The sequence below is a fragment of the Genypterus blacodes genome, unplaced genomic scaffold, assembly GCF_046128005.1.
Source record: "Genypterus blacodes isolate CSIRO-AG114 ecotype Tasmania unplaced genomic scaffold, CSIRO-AGI_Gbla_v1 ptg000073l_1, whole genome shotgun sequence".
Classification (NCBI taxonomy): domain Eukaryota; kingdom Metazoa; phylum Chordata; class Actinopteri; order Ophidiiformes; family Ophidiidae; genus Genypterus; species Genypterus blacodes.
This window is the reverse complement of record NW_027466883.1, coordinates 2,025,988-2,046,666: the sequence shown is the minus strand read 5'-3', so window position 1 is coordinate 2,046,666 and position 20,679 is coordinate 2,025,988. Positions and strand designations below refer to the sequence as shown.

The 20,679-nt window shown below is 44.0% G+C and overlaps 1 protein-coding gene across 1 annotated transcript in view; it reads left to right on the top strand.

Moving 5' to 3' along the window:
- sash1b (SAM and SH3 domain containing 1b) overlaps positions 1 to 20,547 on the top strand; it is a 42,197-nt gene extending 21,650 nt beyond the window's left edge. Inside the window, exons 2-19 of the mRNA XM_076157501.1 lie at positions 7,228 to 7,356; positions 7,847 to 7,897; positions 8,299 to 8,348; positions 11,394 to 11,434; positions 11,750 to 11,836; positions 11,956 to 12,068; positions 12,688 to 12,789; positions 13,846 to 13,978; positions 14,590 to 14,990; positions 15,182 to 15,256; positions 15,345 to 15,488; positions 15,644 to 15,782; positions 16,094 to 16,263; positions 17,022 to 17,225; positions 17,420 to 17,570; positions 17,889 to 18,020; positions 19,313 to 20,107; positions 20,475 to 20,547. Coding sequence (XP_076013616.1) covers positions 7,228 to 7,356; positions 7,847 to 7,897; positions 8,299 to 8,348; positions 11,394 to 11,434; positions 11,750 to 11,836; positions 11,956 to 12,068; positions 12,688 to 12,789; positions 13,846 to 13,978; positions 14,590 to 14,990; positions 15,182 to 15,256; positions 15,345 to 15,488; positions 15,644 to 15,782; positions 16,094 to 16,263; positions 17,022 to 17,225; positions 17,420 to 17,570; positions 17,889 to 18,020; positions 19,313 to 20,076 — 2,886 coding nt within the window. The 3' untranslated portion in view covers positions 20,077 to 20,107; positions 20,475 to 20,547. The remainder of the gene's footprint in view (positions 1 to 7,227; positions 7,357 to 7,846; positions 7,898 to 8,298; positions 8,349 to 11,393; positions 11,435 to 11,749; positions 11,837 to 11,955; positions 12,069 to 12,687; positions 12,790 to 13,845; positions 13,979 to 14,589; positions 14,991 to 15,181; positions 15,257 to 15,344; positions 15,489 to 15,643; positions 15,783 to 16,093; positions 16,264 to 17,021; positions 17,226 to 17,419; positions 17,571 to 17,888; positions 18,021 to 19,312; positions 20,108 to 20,474) is intronic.
- The last annotated feature ends 132 nt before the right edge of the window (positions 20,548 to 20,679 follow it).

Genomic DNA, 20,679 nt, shown 5'->3' with positions numbered 1-20,679 from the left:
AGCAAAGTTACAGGAAGGTCTGACGGTGTTTGAACAATTAGCTGGGAGATGCACGTCTTTGCACACGGGCCGTCTGGCTGCTTAATGGCTAGAAATAATCTCAGATAGATGCGACTGTGCAGACATAATTTAAAGTAAAGGCACCGATGTGTTAAACAAGCCTGATTCTTGGAAAAGATGAAATGTTTATTTTGTTGCCCGAAACACTCGAGCACGAGTAAAAGGAAGTACAGTTTGAACACTTAACAGCAATTTAGTTGTAAATTTGAATCGCATGAAACTTTAATGAGGAACATTGATGGAGGAATGTGGCTGTGAGGATGGGGAAACACTTGGCCAGATGTCCGCCTCATAAAAGAGCCGGATATCGATTAAGAGAAAGATCAATGACGGTGACTGATTATGCATATTTAATCACTGTGTCGGACTGAATGACTTTGCAGCCTCTTATCTTTTCCCACACGCCAAAGTGTAAGTAAGACAAATGTAAGCTCAGCAGCTCAATCTATGTGATATGTCATGAACGTCTGAGTCTCCAGTTAGCAGTTTAACATGCCATGATACACACGTCAAGGATCCATCATCTCCTCCCATTTATCAAAGAAAATGTGTCAGTTAAGTGCAGTTAAAGTGAGACGCTTTAGATGTTTGTGGATGTTGGACTACTTAAGAAGCAGTTCTCCAATTTAATTTAATGGAGCCTCATGCAATTCTTATGATGTCAGCGCATGCTTGGCTAGCTGCGGTTAGCATCCATTAATGGATATAGTGTCAGTAAGGTGGATGCCCTTGAAGCAGCGGCGGAGGAGATCAGATGGAATATCTGAGAGTGTATAGGAAGACGTAAATTGAGTTGGACAGGAGATGTAGTCGTCAGCTCTGTTGGGATGTCTATCTGAGCTCGTGGTTGTCAAAGGAGGCAAGTGCAATCAGCGAACACTCGGTCTCGTGTCTCTCATGAACATTTGCAGCACATCGCAGAGAAATGGATCTCTCGGAGGCGAGAACCAACTGGCAAACCTGACGGAGAAGCTGGCTCTCATTCAGAACAGAGAGCGCTCAGGATGGGCTTAATCGTTTTTTTGGGGCGGGGGGGAATCAATCCCCAATGTTCACACCATGTAGTGACCTCATTCTGGGGCCCTCATGATCTTATACCACATGATTGACGGCTGCCCTCGGCTGCAGTGATGCCTCACAGGGGGATCAGTGGCTGTTTTAGTCCCGTTGAACGTTGAGCTGCCGCACTGATGTGAGGAGTGAGGAGTGTGTGAGCTGGCAGCCACGGCACAATCACCAGCGCACAGGGGTGAGGGACAGATGAAATGATTTCAGCACCCTCTGATATAAACATGCTCCAAGGAATGGGAACAATCCCCAGGCCGGCTCGCTGTAAACACAAAAGCACCCTCGCAGCTTTTCACCACTGAGGAATCCATGTGGCTTTGGGAGGTGGGAATTCTAAAGGGAAAGTCCTCGTTTGAATTCAGCACCCCTGAAGAAAAGTTTGAGGACCACCCCACGATCCACACCTAAGCATCCTCAAGGCTTTAGGACATCTGAATACCTTTAATCTGAAATTTAATGGGGATTATACTATTAGATTCTGCACTGCTGTATTAAACATCCTCCAAAGAATAGAGACGATCCAAAACAAGTTGGGATGTAGAATAATCCGCTGGGTGTTTATCTGTAGTTGTGAATTGGGCCTCAGTCCCGTGATGGCTGAGACCCTGAAGAGTTTGTTGCATTCATTTATCATCTCGGCTATGAAATTCTGATTTGATTTAGTGCTGGAGACAAAAGGTTTTGCTCTTGACCCTCCTAATCTGTGGAGTTTCAGTCACATTCCTTTTTCAAATCTGAATCCCTGGCTCGTTTCCCAAAGAGGGATTTAGTAGCTTTGTTTTATTTGTCGCCGCCCCAATTGTCAGTGTTGTTTTTTGGGAAACAGTCTATCCTTAAAGAATTAACCTAATTCGGTCCGGCGGTTGCACTATTCCTGACCCCCCGCAGACATAACAATGTGATTTCTGTTCTACGCAACCATTCAGTACCAGGCGGTGAGAAATCATCTCCACGGTTGCGCCGATACTTTGGCGCCGTCAACACAGGAAAGAAGATGCTGAGCGTTAGTAGTTTTGTACAGCAGGACAGGTATTCAATATGCAGCCGGTGTGCATGTCAGAGTGTGACCCTCCTCATCAAACCCTCATTTGGGACTTGTCAAAATCCACTTACCACTGACATGCATGCTTAAGCTCTTCCACTGATCCTGCTTTTCTCCATGGGGGCCCGTAGGACTGCTGATGTCAACTCGGCTCTCTCTCTCTCTTTCTCTCTCTTTCTCTTTCTCTCTCTCTCGCTCTCTCGCTCTCTCGCTCTCTCGCTCTCTCTCTCGGAAAGTTGGATTTTAAACAGTTGCATTGTTTATATTTTTAAGTCTCTTCAAGCTAAAGACTGGTTTTAAAAGTCATATTTATAATCTTCATCTTTCTGTGTTTTAGAATGACAACTGATTCTGGTTTAAAGAGCAGACAACAACAACAAGGTTTCCGCATTTCTGTTGAACAAACTCATTGTTTCTGATAAGGTCACATACTTGTGATGGAAGGCTGTCACCCAACAGGAACAGAAATCCATTGTTGCACAGAACAAAGTTGTTTATTATGCAAATTGAAATTCCAAGTGGATTTTCCCTATGAGGTGATTCTGGGACAAGCGATCGTATGTATTCACCTTATCACAGACACATCTCAGAGAGTCTCTTTCTTTGTTCACAAGGCCTGTAAAGTGATTTCCGTAGGGATGGAAGCTCAGAGGATTACCCAGGCTCTCCGGCTCGGCACAGGCCAAATCAAACAACTTGACAGTGATACGATGAGAGCTGGCAGACAGGGAGGAATGGCGTCTATCTCCACCTCCCCTCTGTGCGCTGAGGTGATGAGCAGCCCGCTGTTGTGTAGCCAGGCGGAAAACTGCCCTTTCTGGCATTTGCTGCTCAGGCCCTTTGGCATTGTGTACACATCTTATCGCTTCACCATCTCCACCATCCATCTGTAGCGCAGTATAATCTGCAGCCTCCCGCCGCTGATGGGTCACTGGTGTTTGGGGCTCCTGCTCTCTGCTCCGGAGCCGATGGTCATCTACTCTACACACGATTCAGATTATAGGCAGGCAGTGATTATACAGTGATTGCTACTCTTAATCTCACAGACAAAACAATGTCATGTGCATAGTACTTTCCTAATAGAGCAAGGACACTTAAAGACACCTTTGCGGAAATGTAGACGTGATAAAAGCTAATAAAAAAAAAAAATAATTGTTACACATTCATTGCAATACACCTTCTTCTTCTTCATTGAACATATCTGCATGTAGTCTTGTGTTTGTTTCCCACAGTGTCACTACTGACCCTCAGCCTTGTGTCACTGGTACAACAGCGCTTAATAAAGTTGTAGACGTAGAGTTAGTATTTGCTGCCACCTGCTGGTGAATAATCAGCCGTTGTAACAGAAGCATAGGCATGAAGGGCATTCATGGTGTGTGTGCGTGCCGCGGGGTGTAGATCTCGGTGTATTTGTGTCATATGATTGTGCAGTCATTATTGCATGTTATGATTTTGTCTTTCAATTTCTTTCAGCGGTCAAAGCCTTTATGTCACACGATAACGATGCTGATGTTTAGGCCTGCTTATTCAGAAATTTCTCTGTTAAGTGTCGGAAAAGCCTCTAAAACATGGGAGTCACTGTTCCTGCAGCAGGTTTTCAGTCAGCCTCCTACACAGATTGGATCAGCTCTTCCTCTGAGGGTGTGTTAACCACTGAAATCAGCTGGTGTGAAAAGGTTTGACTGAAAACCTCTCAGCCCTCCACGGCCCACAGTTTGACACGTGTGTTCTAAAACATTTTGGGGCTTATAAAAGTTCTTTGAAACACAGACGTGTGAGATTCTTTGATCGCAGCTCTGACTCAGGGTGACCCTTGTAACAATTTGCCAACCAACAGTTGCCAACGGCTGCAGAAGGGGAATGAAAACAGCAATCGGTTGCAGCTTTACAGACTTGCTATATTGCTATAGTGGGAGGGGAAACTCCGTGTCAGCAGAAGGTGATATCTGATATTTGATGAATTAATAATGGCCTGACACATCACTCTAAACTTCTCTGCAGACATAAACATGCAGGCACACACACACACACACACACACACACACACACACACACACAGTTAACCCAGCAGAGGTGGTGGTTTATTTGAACATGTGAGTCAGTGAGTCCCTGTGGGCCGCAGCTGGAGAGAGAGCACTGCGCCCCACCCAGCAGCTCCAGCGTCATATGTGGTTGCAACCCGGCTCCCCCCCCCTCCCCCCTTCCTCCCCCACCCCACTCACCAAACTGCCTCTGATTTATGCGTGCTGGACACCCCTCCCCTTGACTTCAGGATGTATTGTCCTCCAGTCAGTGAGCGGAGTTAAGTTTGAGCTTTTCACTTCACGCTGGAGAGCAGCGAGCGGTGTGGAGCTTCTGTCGGCAGTGGCTGTTTGTGGTGAGTGTATTTTTGTGTTTGTGTGCTGGAATGTAAAGTCCTGTTGCTGCTGCTTGTTTCAGCCGTAGAGTCACTCGTGGCAAAATTCACTTCATCAACTCTTTTGTCAAATGATAACTGAACAGTAACTGAACAGTGTGCATTTCAAGCAGTAGACTTAATTGCTGTTTTCACTGCTCTTTGTTCATTTCAATTGAAGCAAGTCTGAGCATGTACCCTTATGATCTTTTGAAACACCAGTCAGTACTGCTTACAATAGAGCCGGCAGTGTTACCCCACATGTCTTACTTTCTCTGCTCAACTACAATCTTACAGTGACAAAAAGGGAAATGTAGTTGTGGAGTACTTTAAAGGGTTTATTAGAGTGCCTACCTAATTCATTCATTGATTTGGGAGACAAACATCTGAACTAAATATTGTATTGAGATCATAGTCTCAGTATACACACTTTTCAGTTGATCTGTGCCACAGTCTGGATTACATACAGCTCTGGCTGCATCAGTCCAGATGTGTTATTCTCTGAAATCCAATTCCTCACAGACGGGCTTTCAAATGCAATTTTCCAACATTTTTGTTCCTCCTCTATTTAGAGCGACAAGTCTGACATCTGCCGCACTGCGACATATAATATGACCGGAGTCGGTCGTAGTTAAATATACAAAACTACCCAATAGAAATCTCTAAAGGTCTTTGAAAGTTCTTGTATTTACATATGAAGCAAGGGGAGGGCGGGGGAAGGAGGGGGGGGGGGGGGGGGGGGGGGGCAGTCAGAGGTCAAAGCAGGACAAAATGCTACAAATGTTTCACTTATAGTTTTTCCATTGGGGTCCAGTTGCTTAAATGGGCGAGACAAGACGGGGGAACTGTAACAACAATCATTGGACTCTCCGGGCCCTGAGGGCACGAGGAGCTTTTGTCTGCCTGTGAGATGCTGAGCGCCTGAGAAATGCGACACCACACTCTCCTTTTCAACCCTCTGCGGTTGATGTCTCATGCTGCACTTTTGGGGTTAGAGACCCAATAATTTGCAGATAAAGGAAAAAATAAAGCACTCGTGGATATTTTCCCCCAAAAAACAACTTTTTTTTTTTTTTTTGGGAAGCATTTTTTGTCCTGCTGGAAAATCGAGACTCCTTTTTGTTTGTTTCCTTCAGTTTTCAGGTCAGCCTGTTTTGACGTGCTGAAGCTTTTGTTTACTTTCACGCGTCACAAGGACATACTGTATACACGCAGCATGTCTAATAAGCACTCGGGGGCAATGCAATATCATGTGGCTGTGTCACAATAGGCTGTTTATGTGGATGAGAGGAGCGTCTGCAGCCAGGCACAGTGCGACAGCCTCTCACTCAGCCTCAGTCTCCTTTCTTAACCGTATGAAAAGCAGCCAGATTTTCAAGCCATTTTCAACCCCGGGGCATGTCATTGACTAAATGAATGGCCCTGTTTTCTGGACAGTTGAGCCAGTCACAGTCCATCATGCCACAAGACAAGTGAGCCTACAGTATTACGTTTCACAGCGGACCACTGTTTTGAGCTGCTTCATTTGCATACCTCCAGGGTATCGCATGAGGGGAGCATAATAATAAAAAATAATAATGTGCGGCGTAGTTTATGGACATACTAGTGTCCGATTATTATAGATGAGACACGGCTGGGAGACGGCATGTCTGTCCGTGCTTGATGGGGATCCGTCTTCCTATTTGTCGGACTGATCACAATATTTTCTTTTCTTTTAACTCAGAATTTTACATCATGTTATGGGAAGTCATAATATAACATGAGTTATTATAAAAGATATAAACCCTATATTATATAAAACATATATTTTTTTTTTAGAATTCTCTCCTTCTAACTATTGTTGGAGGAATAAAAGCACATAGTTAAATATTACTTTGTTTTAATAACTATAACTTAAAACTACCATAAGTCCTTTTTTTCACTCATAACTATCAACATTTTCTAATGACATGAACACTGAGTACTAACAATTTCTATAACTCTATTTATCTGTCTTGTCTAACTCAGGGGGCAAATCTGTATGTGAACTTTGGATGAATCTTCTATCAGCAGCTTCTCCAGGACCTTTTTTGTGCCCCAGAGGTCACTAGGCCATAAAACTCAGCAAAGATACCCTGAAATGATGTATCGCTTGTTTTCCTCCCACATGACAGAGCCGGCACATAAGTTCTAGTATCACAATTCTAGGAAGCAAAGAGGGAGTTGCACCTAATAGGAGACTTTGCTCTGCGTCAGGACGGTCGACTCGAGATGCCACGGGTCAGTGTAGCGTAAATCACAAGGAGCCGAGTCAGTGGGTCACATGCATCTTTGAGAGAGGCGAGCGAGAGGCGCAGCTGCGTCACACGGCGCTTCCTCTGGCCAGGAGGTCACATCTGAGTAGAGCTGAGAGGTGGGGAGGGGTCACTGAGCAGGAAGGCCACGAGCTGGTGAAGAGGGACAGTGGCAGTATCACAGCTGGACGTCTCTGTCCTGCTGCTTTATCTCAGAGTTTCCTGCCTGTTTGCTTGTTGCTGGTGAGCGTATAAAGCTGAAAACAATGGCTTATCACCACGGCGGTCAGCGTTCTCTGTTTGTCGTCTCGCTCCAAATCCACAGGGTGTCGTTTTCCCTATCAGGCCTTTTGGTCGGCCTGTCTCAACTCCTCTTTATCTGCTTTCAGGATGGCTCGGTGGGGAACCTTGGTGACCTGGCGCAGGAGTACTCTCAGTATTACGGCACTTCTCTCGGCGACGTGTGCGAAAGGATGGAGGAGCTACGCAAACGCAAAGTAGTGCAAGATACAGAGATGGTGAGAATTGAAGTCTTTGTCTTTTCAGTTTTAGGCTTCAACCTTCAGTTATTCTGTTGCCATCTTGCATTTCAACACTTGTGTGTCTCTGCCAACTATTACTGGTTTGTATTAATTTATCAAGTCAATCATGTCTGTGTTGTGCAAGAGCAGGACTGCATCCATGTGTGACCTCTGCATCTGCTGTTTGGTCTTGTATTTGCTTTGCTTTGTATTTCGATGATCTGCTTTTAATTCTTGGAACTTAAATGAAATCTGGCCCCGAAATTCCAGATCAAAACATGTATTTTGAGTAATTCTGAGGTACTTTCGTATGTTTCAATCAATGTAACTAACCAAAGTACGGTACAGCAGTACACTTCACCAGTTCACTTGTGTTATGCCGTAGTGTGGCCGAGTGTCCACTTCATTCAACTGAATACTATTTCTGTGTTTCTGTGCTATGGTGAAACTATAATTTACTCCTTCTCTTCCTCTGCGTGTGTTTCAGGGAAAGGTTGACTCAGTGGCCACATCACTGCAGCTCCGCTCTCAGATCCAGGTGAGTGTCCAGCTGTGTGTGTGTTCATGTGTGTGTCAGACCCCAAGAGAAGATCACTTCCTCTGCTGCACGTCAGCAGACGGGCTGATAAGTGGTTCTGGAAGTGCCTTGTCATGATTGTACCGAGTAAAACTAAAATACCAGAGGACTAAGTCACGTTTCACTGTCCGCGATACAGAAGGAAGGACTTGAGTTTGTCCTGAAAGTACGATAGGAGGATGATGATGATGGGATCAAACTATGAGCTGGATATGTGACTTTGATTTTTCCAAAAGGCTAATTATTTCACAAGTTCTTTCCTTATGCTCCACTCAATATGAGCTATTTACTAATCTCTCTTTACAAACGAGTATTTACATTTCTCAGCGTATCTGTATTCTCACTTTTTCCTTCTCCTCCAGGAATCCCTGGGACTCAGCAGTAACACCTCCACTCCAGAGACAGAGAGAAGGTAAGACATCGTCAAAACTTGGTAGTAGACATTTGGACACCCACAGTACATTGCTCCACTTTGGGCAGCAGGTGTTGTGGCGTAAAACACAATATCCATTGTCCTTGCCCTGTAATAATCTAAACGTTTTGTGGTCTATGACATATTCGTAATTTGATATCTTCTTTTATTAGCTGACTGGACTGTATTATCTCGCTGTCAGCCTGTGTACTTTTGCATTTCCACTGACCTTTTCCTGAAGCCTTTTCTGTGTGACCTCGTTACTTCCTTCCTTCCCGCCATTGTTTCACGTGGAGGTCTGCAAAGATTAGTCATATTCTGTCCCTGGAAAGCAGAGTAAGATGAAGAAATGCTGAGTCATGATTAATGATATAATGATTTATTGATTTGAACTATTAGAAGAGACAGTCGACAGAAAATGGAGCAGCATCTACGCTTGATAAACCAGCGTTGTTATTACAAACAGGCCTATTGTGTTCACAAACTGGACAGGACAAAACAGCCTCATCTGTAACTTAGTGTGTTGGTGCAGGATTCACAGACGCTGTTAGCTGCCCCCCCCCCCCCCCCCCCCCCCCCTATTGAGACAAATGGAGCGTCGTGCCGGTGGGAGTCGATGGCTTCTGACATCAGTAAAAATGGAGTTTGTTTTTCTCTCACTGGCAAGTTTTTTTTGAGGCAGGTCCAGATTGTTTCTCCATGTTTGGCACCAGTTCTCCCCCCTGAACATCCCGAGAAGGGGAATCCCTGTGTGAGGCCCATCCCAAGGATTCTCTCCCTCTCTTCATTTACTGTGGTTAAATGGAGACATGTGAAGCCTGTTCTAACTATGATTGGAGCCGGTATACTTTCCCCAATTTTCCCCAATTTCTAAATATTTTCTTTATATTTATTTTTTCCAGAGATTCATAGTCATGTACAATGGCCAAGAGGGAGAAGTAGGGATGTAGAATAGATAAGTAGGAGATGTCAGTATTCAGCGATTTTACCGTTTCCGTAGTATTCCAAGTATTCTAGACGTCAGCGGCACAACAAGTTACCTGCTGGCTTTATCACAATTTTCTCTACAGAAAGCGCTGTATCGGATAATTGAATCGATCTATTGTAACCAAATTTTGTGCCCATTTGCAATCTTCTGTAAGAAAAGAACCACGAGTCAAACTGATGGCGCTGCAACAAAAACAGTGACATTTTGTCCACAACATCTTCTAATATCAAAGTTCTCCACCATATTGAATTTTGTCTGAACAGTTGCCAGAATCAGACTACCGCAAAATGAACAACTGACACAACTGGTCGATAACCGAAAAAAGGACAATTTTGAACCATTTGTCAAGCTGTGGTTTAGTATGTCACACTTCCCAGAATGATCTGCTTTACATGTCACTGTCATGCGAATGTTCCAGCAGCTCTGTTGATCTTGTTTGTGTCCACTCTGGAAATTGGAATATCACTGACACACTCCACTCCAGTGGTCTTGAACACAAAGTTGTGCTCAAACAATTCATTAGTTATTCTGCTGATAAACATTTAACAACTAATTGCTTTAGTCATTTTTCAAGTAAAAACACCAAACATTTGCTGTTTTCCAATTTCTCATATAGGAGGATTTGCGGATTATTTTACTTTAAATCCATTCAGGGTTATCCAGCTGTTCTTCTGACATGACAGGCAGTTTGAGCCTAGGAATGGGTTTGTGTGGACATTTTTTATATTAAACTAATTCAAATTAATCCAATCTAGTTCCATCTGGACAGGTTTTCACTCCCTGACTTCAGTGTTTTACTGCTTTGAAAATGATTCTTATTTTTTAGGTACGCTTGAAGGAATGCATTATTTTTCTGCTTGAGGATAAATAATTCTTTAAATATGATATAGGCCGAAACTCTGCGACGTGTGCTGAGATGCAGTACTTATTAGGTTCTCATTCACCCTCTGTTTCCTTTGCAGCTGAAGGAGTTTGAAAAAAGGACAATTTGAACCATTTGTCAAGCTGTGGTTTATCTACAGAAATCAGACTGTGTGTGTGTGTGTGTGTGTGTGTGTGTGTGTGTGTGTGTGTGTGTGTGTGTGTGTGTGTGTGTGTGTGTGTGTGTGTGTGTGTGTGTGTGTGTGTGTGTGTGTGTGTGTGTGTGTGTGTGTGTGTGTGTGTGTGTGTGTGTGTGTGTGTGTGTGTGGGTGGGTGGGTGTGGTTCCAGTATGAGTAGCATCCGTGTGGGCGGGGGATACCCACCGTTCTTGGCTTTTGTACTCCCACCACTGTACCTGTGCCTTTGTTTTACATGTACTTGTCAAAGCACTCAAGCATAAGCGTTCATTCCTTATACTACAAGAAACTCACCAAACTTGCAGCGTGGGAGTAACAGCTCTCTCAATGCTACTTCTCTTTCAAATGAATGATTTTTAAAACGTTTGTAGGTCTAAAGTTCAGTTATTTTGAAAGATTCCGTTTAGTGGATGCCTCATTTTGTGTCTGGCACCTCTGACATACCAACGTTAATGTCTGTGGGTAACCTCCGTCACTAATATGTGCCGGAAATGTGTTTTCAGCCGCATGTCAGTCCAACACCACCCAGTGTCAGCTGAGGATAGAGAGATAGGCAGACACACACAACAGCCCAGGCAGATGGACAGAGAGAGAGAGAGTGAGAGAGTGAAAGTGTGCAGGGAATGCAGAGGCCCCGTTAGTGCTGCTGCAAAACCCCGACTGGACACCAAAAGGACTCCATTGTTCCTGCGATGGCCGCAGTGCACTGACCACAGTTCATCAGCCAAGAGCAGCTCCGCTTTTTCATCAGCTTTGACGACTTTGACTTGCCTTGACCTTGACGCGAGGACAGTGTTGGAGGGACAGTGAGCTTTTGTGACTTTTGTTTTTTAAGTGTGACGGATGAAGAGAGGATAGAAAGACATGTAAGGGCAAAATGAAGAAAATAACACTGGAAAACAGGTGCTATTCAACTCGCAGCTCCCGTCGACATTTTTGTTTGGTACTCTTGTTTTGAATAACCTTTGGAATGAATTGCCATTGCTTTTTACTTTTAGGTTCCCTGTGCACAAATCGAGCTCAGATGACGGCTCAGGAGGTAAGCTGCAGCTTTCTGTGAATCGTAGTGATTTTCAATGTATTTTCTGTATTTTCTTTACAAGTAAAATCGGATATGTGCATTTCTATTAAAAACTACAATATTCATCAAAGCTATTCTGTGTTTTTAAGGAAAACAATGATAATAAGTTAGTTATTTTTTACTAGTAATGTGGCTATTGTGTCCTATTATTATTATTATTATTATTATTATTATTATTATTATTATTATTATAGCTATTGTGGATGCTTTATTTTACATGTTGGGTTTTTTCCCTCTTCACTGAAATAAATCGAATGTTTTTTAACTCGATAGGAAAATGGGACGGAAAGAAAAAGGGCAAGTCTTTATGGCAGAGTTTCCGAAAGTCACAGAAAGGAGTCGTACGTCAGATTTCGAAAGGTATCTCAAGTCAAAGACCCATCAAATATGATTTTATTCAGAATTGATCTAAAAGCCATTCAAGCCTTTTTCCAGAGCAATCTGCGGTGTTTTCAGTTGATATCTCGACCTTTTTTCAGGCGATGACGTCGGCTTTGTGGCCAGTGAAATTACCATGAGCGATGAAGAGCGCATCCAGTTGATGATGATGGTGAAGGAGAACATGATCTCCATAGAGGAAGCCCTAGCACGAGTATGTCACACTTCCCAGAATGATCTGCTTTACATGTCACTGTCATGCGAATGTTCCAGCAGCTCTGTTGATCTTGTTTGTGTCCACTCTGGAAATTGGAATATCACTGACACACTCCACTCCAGTGGTCTTGAACACAAAGTTATCTTTAAACAATTCATTAGTTATTCTGCTGATAAACAATTCACAACTATTTTAAGAATCAATTAATTGCTTTAGTCATTTATCAAGTAAAAACACCAAACATTTGCTGTTTTCCAATTTCTCATATAGGAGGATTTGCAGATTATTTTACTTTAAATCCATTCAGGGTTATCCAGCTGTTCTTCTGACATGACAGGCAGTTTGAGCCTAGGAATGGGTTTGTGTGGACATTTTTTATATTAAACTAATTCAAATTAATCCAATCTAGTTCCATCTGGACAGGTTTTCACTCCCTGACGTCAGTGTTTTACTGCTTTGAAAATGATTCTTATTTTTTAGGTACGCTTGAAGGAATGCATTATTTTTCTGCTTGAGGATAAATAATTCTTTAAATATGATATAGGCCGAAACTCTGCGACGTGTGCTGAGATGCAGTACTTATTAGGTTTTCATTCACCCTCTGTTTCCTTTGCAGCTGAAGGAGTTTGAGATCCAGAATAAGCAGAGCGGCAGGTCGGAGCCAGTAGACTGGACCGATTCTTCCAGCCCTGCCGCAACTGATTCATTCAGCTGCACCGTAAGTCTCCAAAGTCCCGTTCTGAGGGTGTCTTAGTTTGTTTTTATGCTGAATCACTACTTCAGGCAGAGTTTTAACGCCAAGGCTGCTGAGCTGTTGACAGCACCCCTCTCTTTGCATTTGCCCCTGTCCCAATCGTGAACTGGGGCCTCTCTAAAGCCCTGAAGACCAGGGCCCTCTCCCAACTGCAGGGCACTCAGCGGACTTCTATTCATCGCTGTCAAAGCACCGACCCCCTATTGTGCTGTAGCGAGCGGGTGGATTCGGCACAGGGCCCTGTTGTGCAGGCCACAGCTCTTTTATGCATGGGTGGGGTGATTTGGGGGCTCGGGTTCAGGGCACATTTTTCAGATTCATCTGGATGGCCTGATTGTTTCTCTCTCTCTCTCTCTCTCTCTCTGTGTGTCTCTCTCTCTCTCTCTCTCTCTCTCCCTCACTCTCACTCTCTCTCGTGTGTATGTGCCTTTCACTTGTATGTGAGAGTGTGCGTGTGTGTTGAACAGATGACAGATGTATACACAGCACGACATGCACCTATCAATGCACCGCACGCAATAGCTGCACCGGGGAATGTTGGATATGAACAATGTAGTAGTTGCAGTTGTTCAAAGTCCCTGAATCATCTCAGCAGAGTTTAAGCAAATGTCTAGGTGATTTCCAAGCCACTAACATTTTTCTTTCCCCCATATATAAATCTTCTACTGATCTGTTTTAGTAAAGCGAATGTGATAAATGCCCTTTGTGTCACTGCTAAGGTTTCCTACCACCTTTATATTTAGCTGCGGGCGGTTTCTGTTGCTGCAATAGCACACACGCAGTTTATACACAAGTCTTAGTTTCACACAGGTTGAGAAAGATGCTACAGACAGAACAGTTATTAAAAGATACTTTGAAATGTTGTCACACTCATACAAGAGAGGAGCAAAACATGAAGTCATTTTGTTTATAGTGAAGTGATCTGTCTGTTGTGGATAGTGCTGTCGTGTTGTTTTGTTAATACTTGAAGCAAAAGCGTTATTGTAAATAAAAATGTCTTTTGTTTGTCTCACTTGTCAGCCTTGTGACCTGTCAGACAACGAACAGGAGGAATCTGTTACATTCAGGAGACTCCATAAACTGGTCAACTCAACCCGGAAGGTGAAAAAGAAGCTGATCAGAATTGATGAGTCGAAGAAGCCTGGAATAGACGGTACTTTTTGGACTTTATACCATGAAATCCAAATGTTTAAGTTGCCTAACCTGTACAATGGATGTGAGTATTCACTGCAGATTCACTGGTAGATGTTCGCAGTAAACAAAACGATGCAGCTGGCACGTGACACACACACAAATAAGACTGTGGTGGAGAATCTACAGCAAATTGACTGTACTGTGTCTAATTAACGGTTGACTAAGTAAATGTAATGACTGTGTTTAGTGTGTGTTTTCCCAGGATGTATAGTTTTTGTAAAATGGTTTGACAAATAGGCTGCTGCTTTTTGAAGGTTGAAAACATTCTTCAGAGCCTAAATCACTGGATAACGCTGAGGATAGTTCAGTGTTTAGTGATGTGTAAGCAGAATCAGAATCGTTTTCATTGCCAAGTAGGGTTTCACTTACAAGGAATTTACTTTGGTGTTTGGTGCAATGGAATGATTAAGAGAAGCAGTTTAATCCAACGCATGTTCTCAATGATCACCAGAAAAGAAGTTTGTGCTTTATTTGATATTGATAGGTTATGTAATATTTGAGATGAAGGGTTTGCTTGTAGACATTTTCTCTTGTTTTTGTTTACCCTTCTCCCTTTCTTTCCCTGCCCAGAGGGTCTGAATACAGATACCTTTCCTTATGGAGACAGCAGCACCTGCCTGTACTCAGGTGTGCAGAAAAAGCCTGCCGTTTTCCCTGTGGACTCCCTGGCTTCGGCTTTGCAGGAGCAGCTGACCTACAACAGAGACTCTGACAGTTTGACGACCTCCCCCTCCTCCAGCAGCCTGGAAACCTACAGCAGCCAGAAGATCTACAAGGCCTTCAGCAAGTACAGCGGCAGCCCCGGCCATCAGGAGGCAGGGGTTGTAGGGGAGACGAGGGAGGAAGGCGGAAGCAGCGCCTATTCCTTGTCTGAAACAGAGGGCTGCAATGAGGAGGAGCACAAAATCGCTCGCTCGGTGACTGATGGGGAGCTCCGTCACCGAGTCCTCAACCCATTAGGGAACCATGGAGTGAGTAGCATAGTTTGGAGGAATGTTTGACAGGATTCTACCCCAAATTGTGTCTCATTTTGATATTTACGATAATACGATTTAAGACGTGTTCCTTTCAGTGGAAGCTAAATCAAGACAGAAATAAATTAGCTTTGCTCAGTATGCGTCTCACCTGATGAATGTCCTGCTTTATCTGTTTTGTTTCGCAGAGAACTTGTAGCTTCGGAGGGTTTGATCTGACCAACCGCTCGGTGCATGCAGCCGTGTGTGACGGTGACGTCATGGTATGTAGCCATTGCTCTTTCTGAATTTCTATACAAATGAAGGAATTTGCTTTGTCTATTGACCTCTTTTCTGCTCTTCTATGTGTAGAACAAAGATGGAGGTAGCATTGTGAAAGACGGTGTTAAGTCTCCACCAACAACACGGATTTCCCTGGGCAAAAAAGTCAAGTCTGTGAGAGAAACAATGAGGAAACACATATCCAAGAGATACAACTCTTCTCTTTCCGAACAGGTACATTCAGGTGTTCAACACATGTTCAAATGTCCTTTAGTGCCTTTATTTACCACTGTATCAATAAATCTACTGTTAATGTTAAAGTAAGTCTAACCAATCTGCATGACTGTTGTAAAGTAAAGCTAAGCATCTTCTTTTACTTTGTTTACCAGTCAAGCCCAGACCACATATGCAGCTGCCCTCATTCCCCACAGACAGACTGCACTCTGCACTCTTCGGACAAACCCAAGCTGAAGCCAGGCGGCTCTGTGGAAAGCCTGAGGAGCTCCCTCAGTGGACAAAGCTCCATGAGTAAGTGTGTATGTGTGTGTTTACAGTGTGGGTGTGCCAGGCCCGGGTGGACTGTATGTGCAAAAGCTCTGTGTTTGTTTTAACATGACCTTGACGCACCAGATGTGTGGGGTCAGATGAATGTTTTCCAACATATTTCACGGACGTAGAGGTAGTCTAAACTTCCTGGTCTTCATTGTGTTTGTCTGTGTGGTGAAGTACATCTGGCATTCCATTCAGATTAAAAGAACTATCACAAATATTATTCAATCGCTCACAGACCTGTGGAGTGTTACGGTGTTGAAGCAGCTCATCTTTTGTGGTTTGCGTAGGCGGTCAGACAGTCGGGACCACCGACTCTTCAAACAGCAACAGAGAAAGTGTCAAATCTGAGGATGGGGAAGAGGATGAGCTGCCTTACCGCGGACCCTTCTGTGGACGGGCTCTCGTTCATACTGACTTCACTCCAAGTCCCTATGACACCGACTCCCTCAAACTGAAGGTATGACCACTAAATTTACTAAAAAAAACGCCTGCATTAAATCCTATATTCCACAGTTTACATTCTGGGAGGGTTGAGGAACAAGTGAGAAGAGCTCTGTGCAACAATCCAGGGCTCTTAGGTGGAAATGAAAGGAAAACAAAAGGCATTAAAAGGGCCAGAGGTTAAGGAAATGATGTCCCTTGGTAATTAATCTAGTAACGTGTCATAGTCTTACATCAACAACATTTCATATTGAAACTGTATTGCTGATGGCTTGTCTGAACCGTCAGTGTTTGTGGGTCATTCCAGGGAGAAATCCTGGCACACAGAAAGGAGTTTGATTTACATTACCAGGAGCAGCAACAGTGGCTTGTTTGTTACAGGGGTGGCGAACATGAGGAGTGATAGACACTGTAAATGAACGTGGCCAACTGGTGAAACTCAACAAAAGATCCAGTAACAAAGACGCCACTGTTTGACACTGTGTGGTTGCCGAGTGGGAAAAGTACAGTGCAAAAATACCAAAACGATCAGCGAACCTAAAATGTTGCTTTAATTTGCACAAACCCAGATCTCATGGGTGGCGGGTGTGTTCATGTTACTCATATGAATCCCTCCCCTGTCCAGGTTTACATAGCCGGGAGTGTTAAGTCTTATCTTGTCTGAAATATTCATCTTAATTTTGGTAAAGTAATGGAATATGTTAAACTCTGTCATGTAGACCTACTGGCGTCATCCAACTAGTTTAACCAAGCATCACTGGTGTCCTTTTGCAGAGCGGCGATGTCATCGACATCATCAGTAAGCCGCCGATGGGTACGTGGATGGGCATGCTCAGCGGTAAAGTCGGCACCTTCAAGTTCATCTATGTGGATGTGCTGAATGAGGAAGTGAAGCCCAAAAAGACCCGCAGGAGGAAGAAGGTCCGGCAACCCAAACCCACGTCCGTAGAGGAGCTCCTCGATCGCATCAACCTCAAAGTAACGAGACCACTGAAAATAACGATTACATAGGCAGAGAGACAATGTTTTCTCACGTGAAGATTGCACTGTTACAGTCTGATGCCTTCATTCTGTATTTATTTATCCATCACGTATGACTTTAACTGAATTCCTTCCTGTCCTCCCTCGCCCCTGCCCCCCCTCTCTCTCTCTCTCTTTCCCCCTCTCTACAGGAGCATCTTCCCACTTTCCTCTTCAACGGTTATGAGGATCTGGACACGTTCAAGTTGCTGGAGGAGGAGGACCTGGATGAGCTGAACATCAGGGACCCTCAGCACAGAGCCGTGCTGCTCACCGCTGTGGAGCTGCTGCAAGAGTATGATGGTGGGTCAGACAACCACAGGGCAGCAAACTCTCACCTGTACATATTCACATATTGCAGGCGCCACACCTTTTTTTTTAACCACAACTGGAAGCCAAGTATTAACCTGAAACCAAATCAAAGTTATGCTGCAAGATTAATCCCATATTTTGTCTCTTCAGAATTCTTCTTGTTACCTTATGGTTATTGTATTGTCTTTCAAATGTAGATTGCAGAAGCAGCCCTTACACACACACACACACACACACACACACGGATAGAGAGAGAGCGAGAATGCCTTTTAACTGTCGCCGCCCTGTTGGCGTCGTTGTGCGTTACAGGTAGCAGCGACCCGGAGCGAAGCAGTCCGTCCGGAGGCTCTCAGGAGAAGCTGCACCTGGAGAGGCGCGGCCTCATGGGAGATTCCCCCCGGGACTCCGGCTGCTATGAGAGCAACGAGAACTTGGAGAACGGTAATGACAGCCTGAGTCGCCTGTGACCACTGTCTGCTCTTCTGCCCTCTTCTGCCTCATCCTTCACTAGGAAGACCAGCGTGGTCTTCAGTCCTTCTCGAGGCTTCAGCATTCCACACCACCAGATTCAGTTGTCATGCTCTTTTGGGAAGACTCTATTGCTTCATTTATCTACGTCACTCACTTTCCTCCTAGTATTCCTTTTCTTTCAGTCATTCTCGATTCTATTGCAGCAATCACTACTTTCCCGCCCGTGTCAGTGCTTCGGAGGATTCACGCAACATTTTTACAAGAATTCTTGGTGTTCAATATCTAGAGGAGATACTCCAATGTTCTCTATATAATTGTCGGACTAGAAAGCTCACTGGTGAACAGCGATCTCTCACACAGGCCTGTACTATATGTAGAGCCTCATGTAGGTCCGCTCACAAATAGATCTGCGGTTGTGAGTCGTGTGGTGGTTTTGCATTTGCTGAAAGTGGTGATGTGTAAACTTGAGACGTTTCCCAGTGCAGTTTTTGCTTTGGTGTATTCACAGCTGCAGCACTCTATTGTGGTCGTTCGGTTTGGCTAAAGTCTTCAAGAAATGTTAGAATAAAAAGAGTTTGGTGTATATTGAGGGCTGGTGTGAATGTCAGACGTACATGTGTCAGATTGGCCTCACATGTGCGGTGTTTTTCTCAAGATTTTTGCTGTTTTTGTGTGTATATTTTTTCTAGTTCAGTATAATATAATGTTGCACAATATTTTATGATGTGCCTGAATACTGCATCATGCAGAATAATACAAATATTTACAAATAGTGTCATTGTTGGAATAATTTTGTATAATTGTAAATGCACTAAAATACAGATAGAAGAATAAGCTTGAAGGGTCAAACACATTAGAACATTTAAGTCAATAATAAATAAATGTCATTATAGGTGAAAGTGAAACTAATTCTTACGCTTCAGACAGAAGTGTTGTACAGGTTTCTTGGTCTCAGTATTTTCGGAAGTGTGCTTCTGTCGTGGTTGAGCGTGAGAAATAAACTGCTCAGTGCTTCACCAGACTGAACTGCTTGCTTCTTTTCTTTCATGCTTCACCCATTTTTTCCCCTGCACATTTACATTTTGTTTTGAAGCTCTTCTTCTCTTGGGCATCTTTTCACAGTCGCCATTCATTTCCAACACTGACTGTGCTGCTGCTTGGCTTGATTTCTCAAGTGGAACACAAAATCAATTGCATTTCAAATATGTCAATACAATGAACTGACGTCTCCGATGTGCACACGCTACACTTGTTTATTTCAGGGAGGAACAAAAAGACACCTTCATCCATGAGCAGGTCCTCATCTGGTTTCGAGTCCAGCCACCTCCCCTCCCCAGAGTACCCCGCCATTCCCCGCAGCGTGACCTCCACCAGTCCTAGTGAGACCTTTTACCAACTTAAACCAGGCTGCCTGCCCCCTGCCTTACCTTCACCAAACCCCTCTAAGAACAGCTTACGTCTCCAAAGCCCAGCCAAAGGTCGTCTTCCCCAGGGATACATTGCAAGGAGCCAGAGTTACTCAGAGGTAAGAGGAAACCCAGAACCAGAGCTTCTGAGGAGGTGCTCCTCCCTGACAGGCCTCCACACCCAGCAGGGAGCACAGAAAGGAAAACTCCTCCACTCTAAAGACTGGAAACCGACCCACGGTACAAAGACTGAAACAAGTACGAAGCATGAAATAAATCCCCGGAAACACTTCAAAATCGCATTTCTGCCCTCCCAAACTTCAGCGTTAACAAATGATGCCGTGAGCAGCAGTTTGAACATGGACACGGTCAATATGTCAGCCTCTGAACTAACAGCGATATTATCATGCACAGACCTCCAGCTGCCTTCCACAGTCTCAGCACAGCCTCTCCATCATCCATTACCAGCACCATTACCAAGACTAATTACACACACAGACCACGTCTCTTCAGCCAATTCCGAAGCTCGTCGGCTGAAGCTTAAAAGAAACCAGAAGATATCGGCGAACACAGTGAAGCCCGTGGTGCTGGTTGGAAGAAGGACTCCAGATCCAGAGTAGCGATGTGACGACGGAGCCATTCTATGTCAAGGTATTGGCTTCAAAAAGACACGATTGTTTGCATTATGAGGTTTTCAGAGACTCTTAACTGTTGCTGACCCAAGAATTTATACACTAATTGAATGAATTCTATTATAGCGTGAGCGTCCTGTCTTTGGCTCAGATGTTTTCAGTCTGTAGAGGCCCCCGTCACGGATCTGGTTCACGTCCAACAATTACGCAAGCTGCATTGCTTGGCAGTAATGGGCCATTCATCCCACATTAAACAAACCATTTAATAAGAGATTCTTTTGATCTGTCTTTTGATCTGTTGAAGCAGAACCCAACACAACTCTCCACTCAGAACATTCATTCATGTGCCACAGATGTGAACGTCCTTTCTCTCTCCCTTTCTGTAGGTTTTGACCGAGGCCTATGAAGAGAGAAACTCCCAGCATCCTCTTTGGTAACGTTTGAACCCAGACTTTACTGGCGTCAAAAGGACTTTTCACATAGACTTGATGAAGAAGTCAAGTTTGTGTTATTGTAAATGGATTCTCAATTACAGACACTTTCTTAATATCAAATATTTCCGACAAAGCCTTACAGCTATGAATCAGTGAT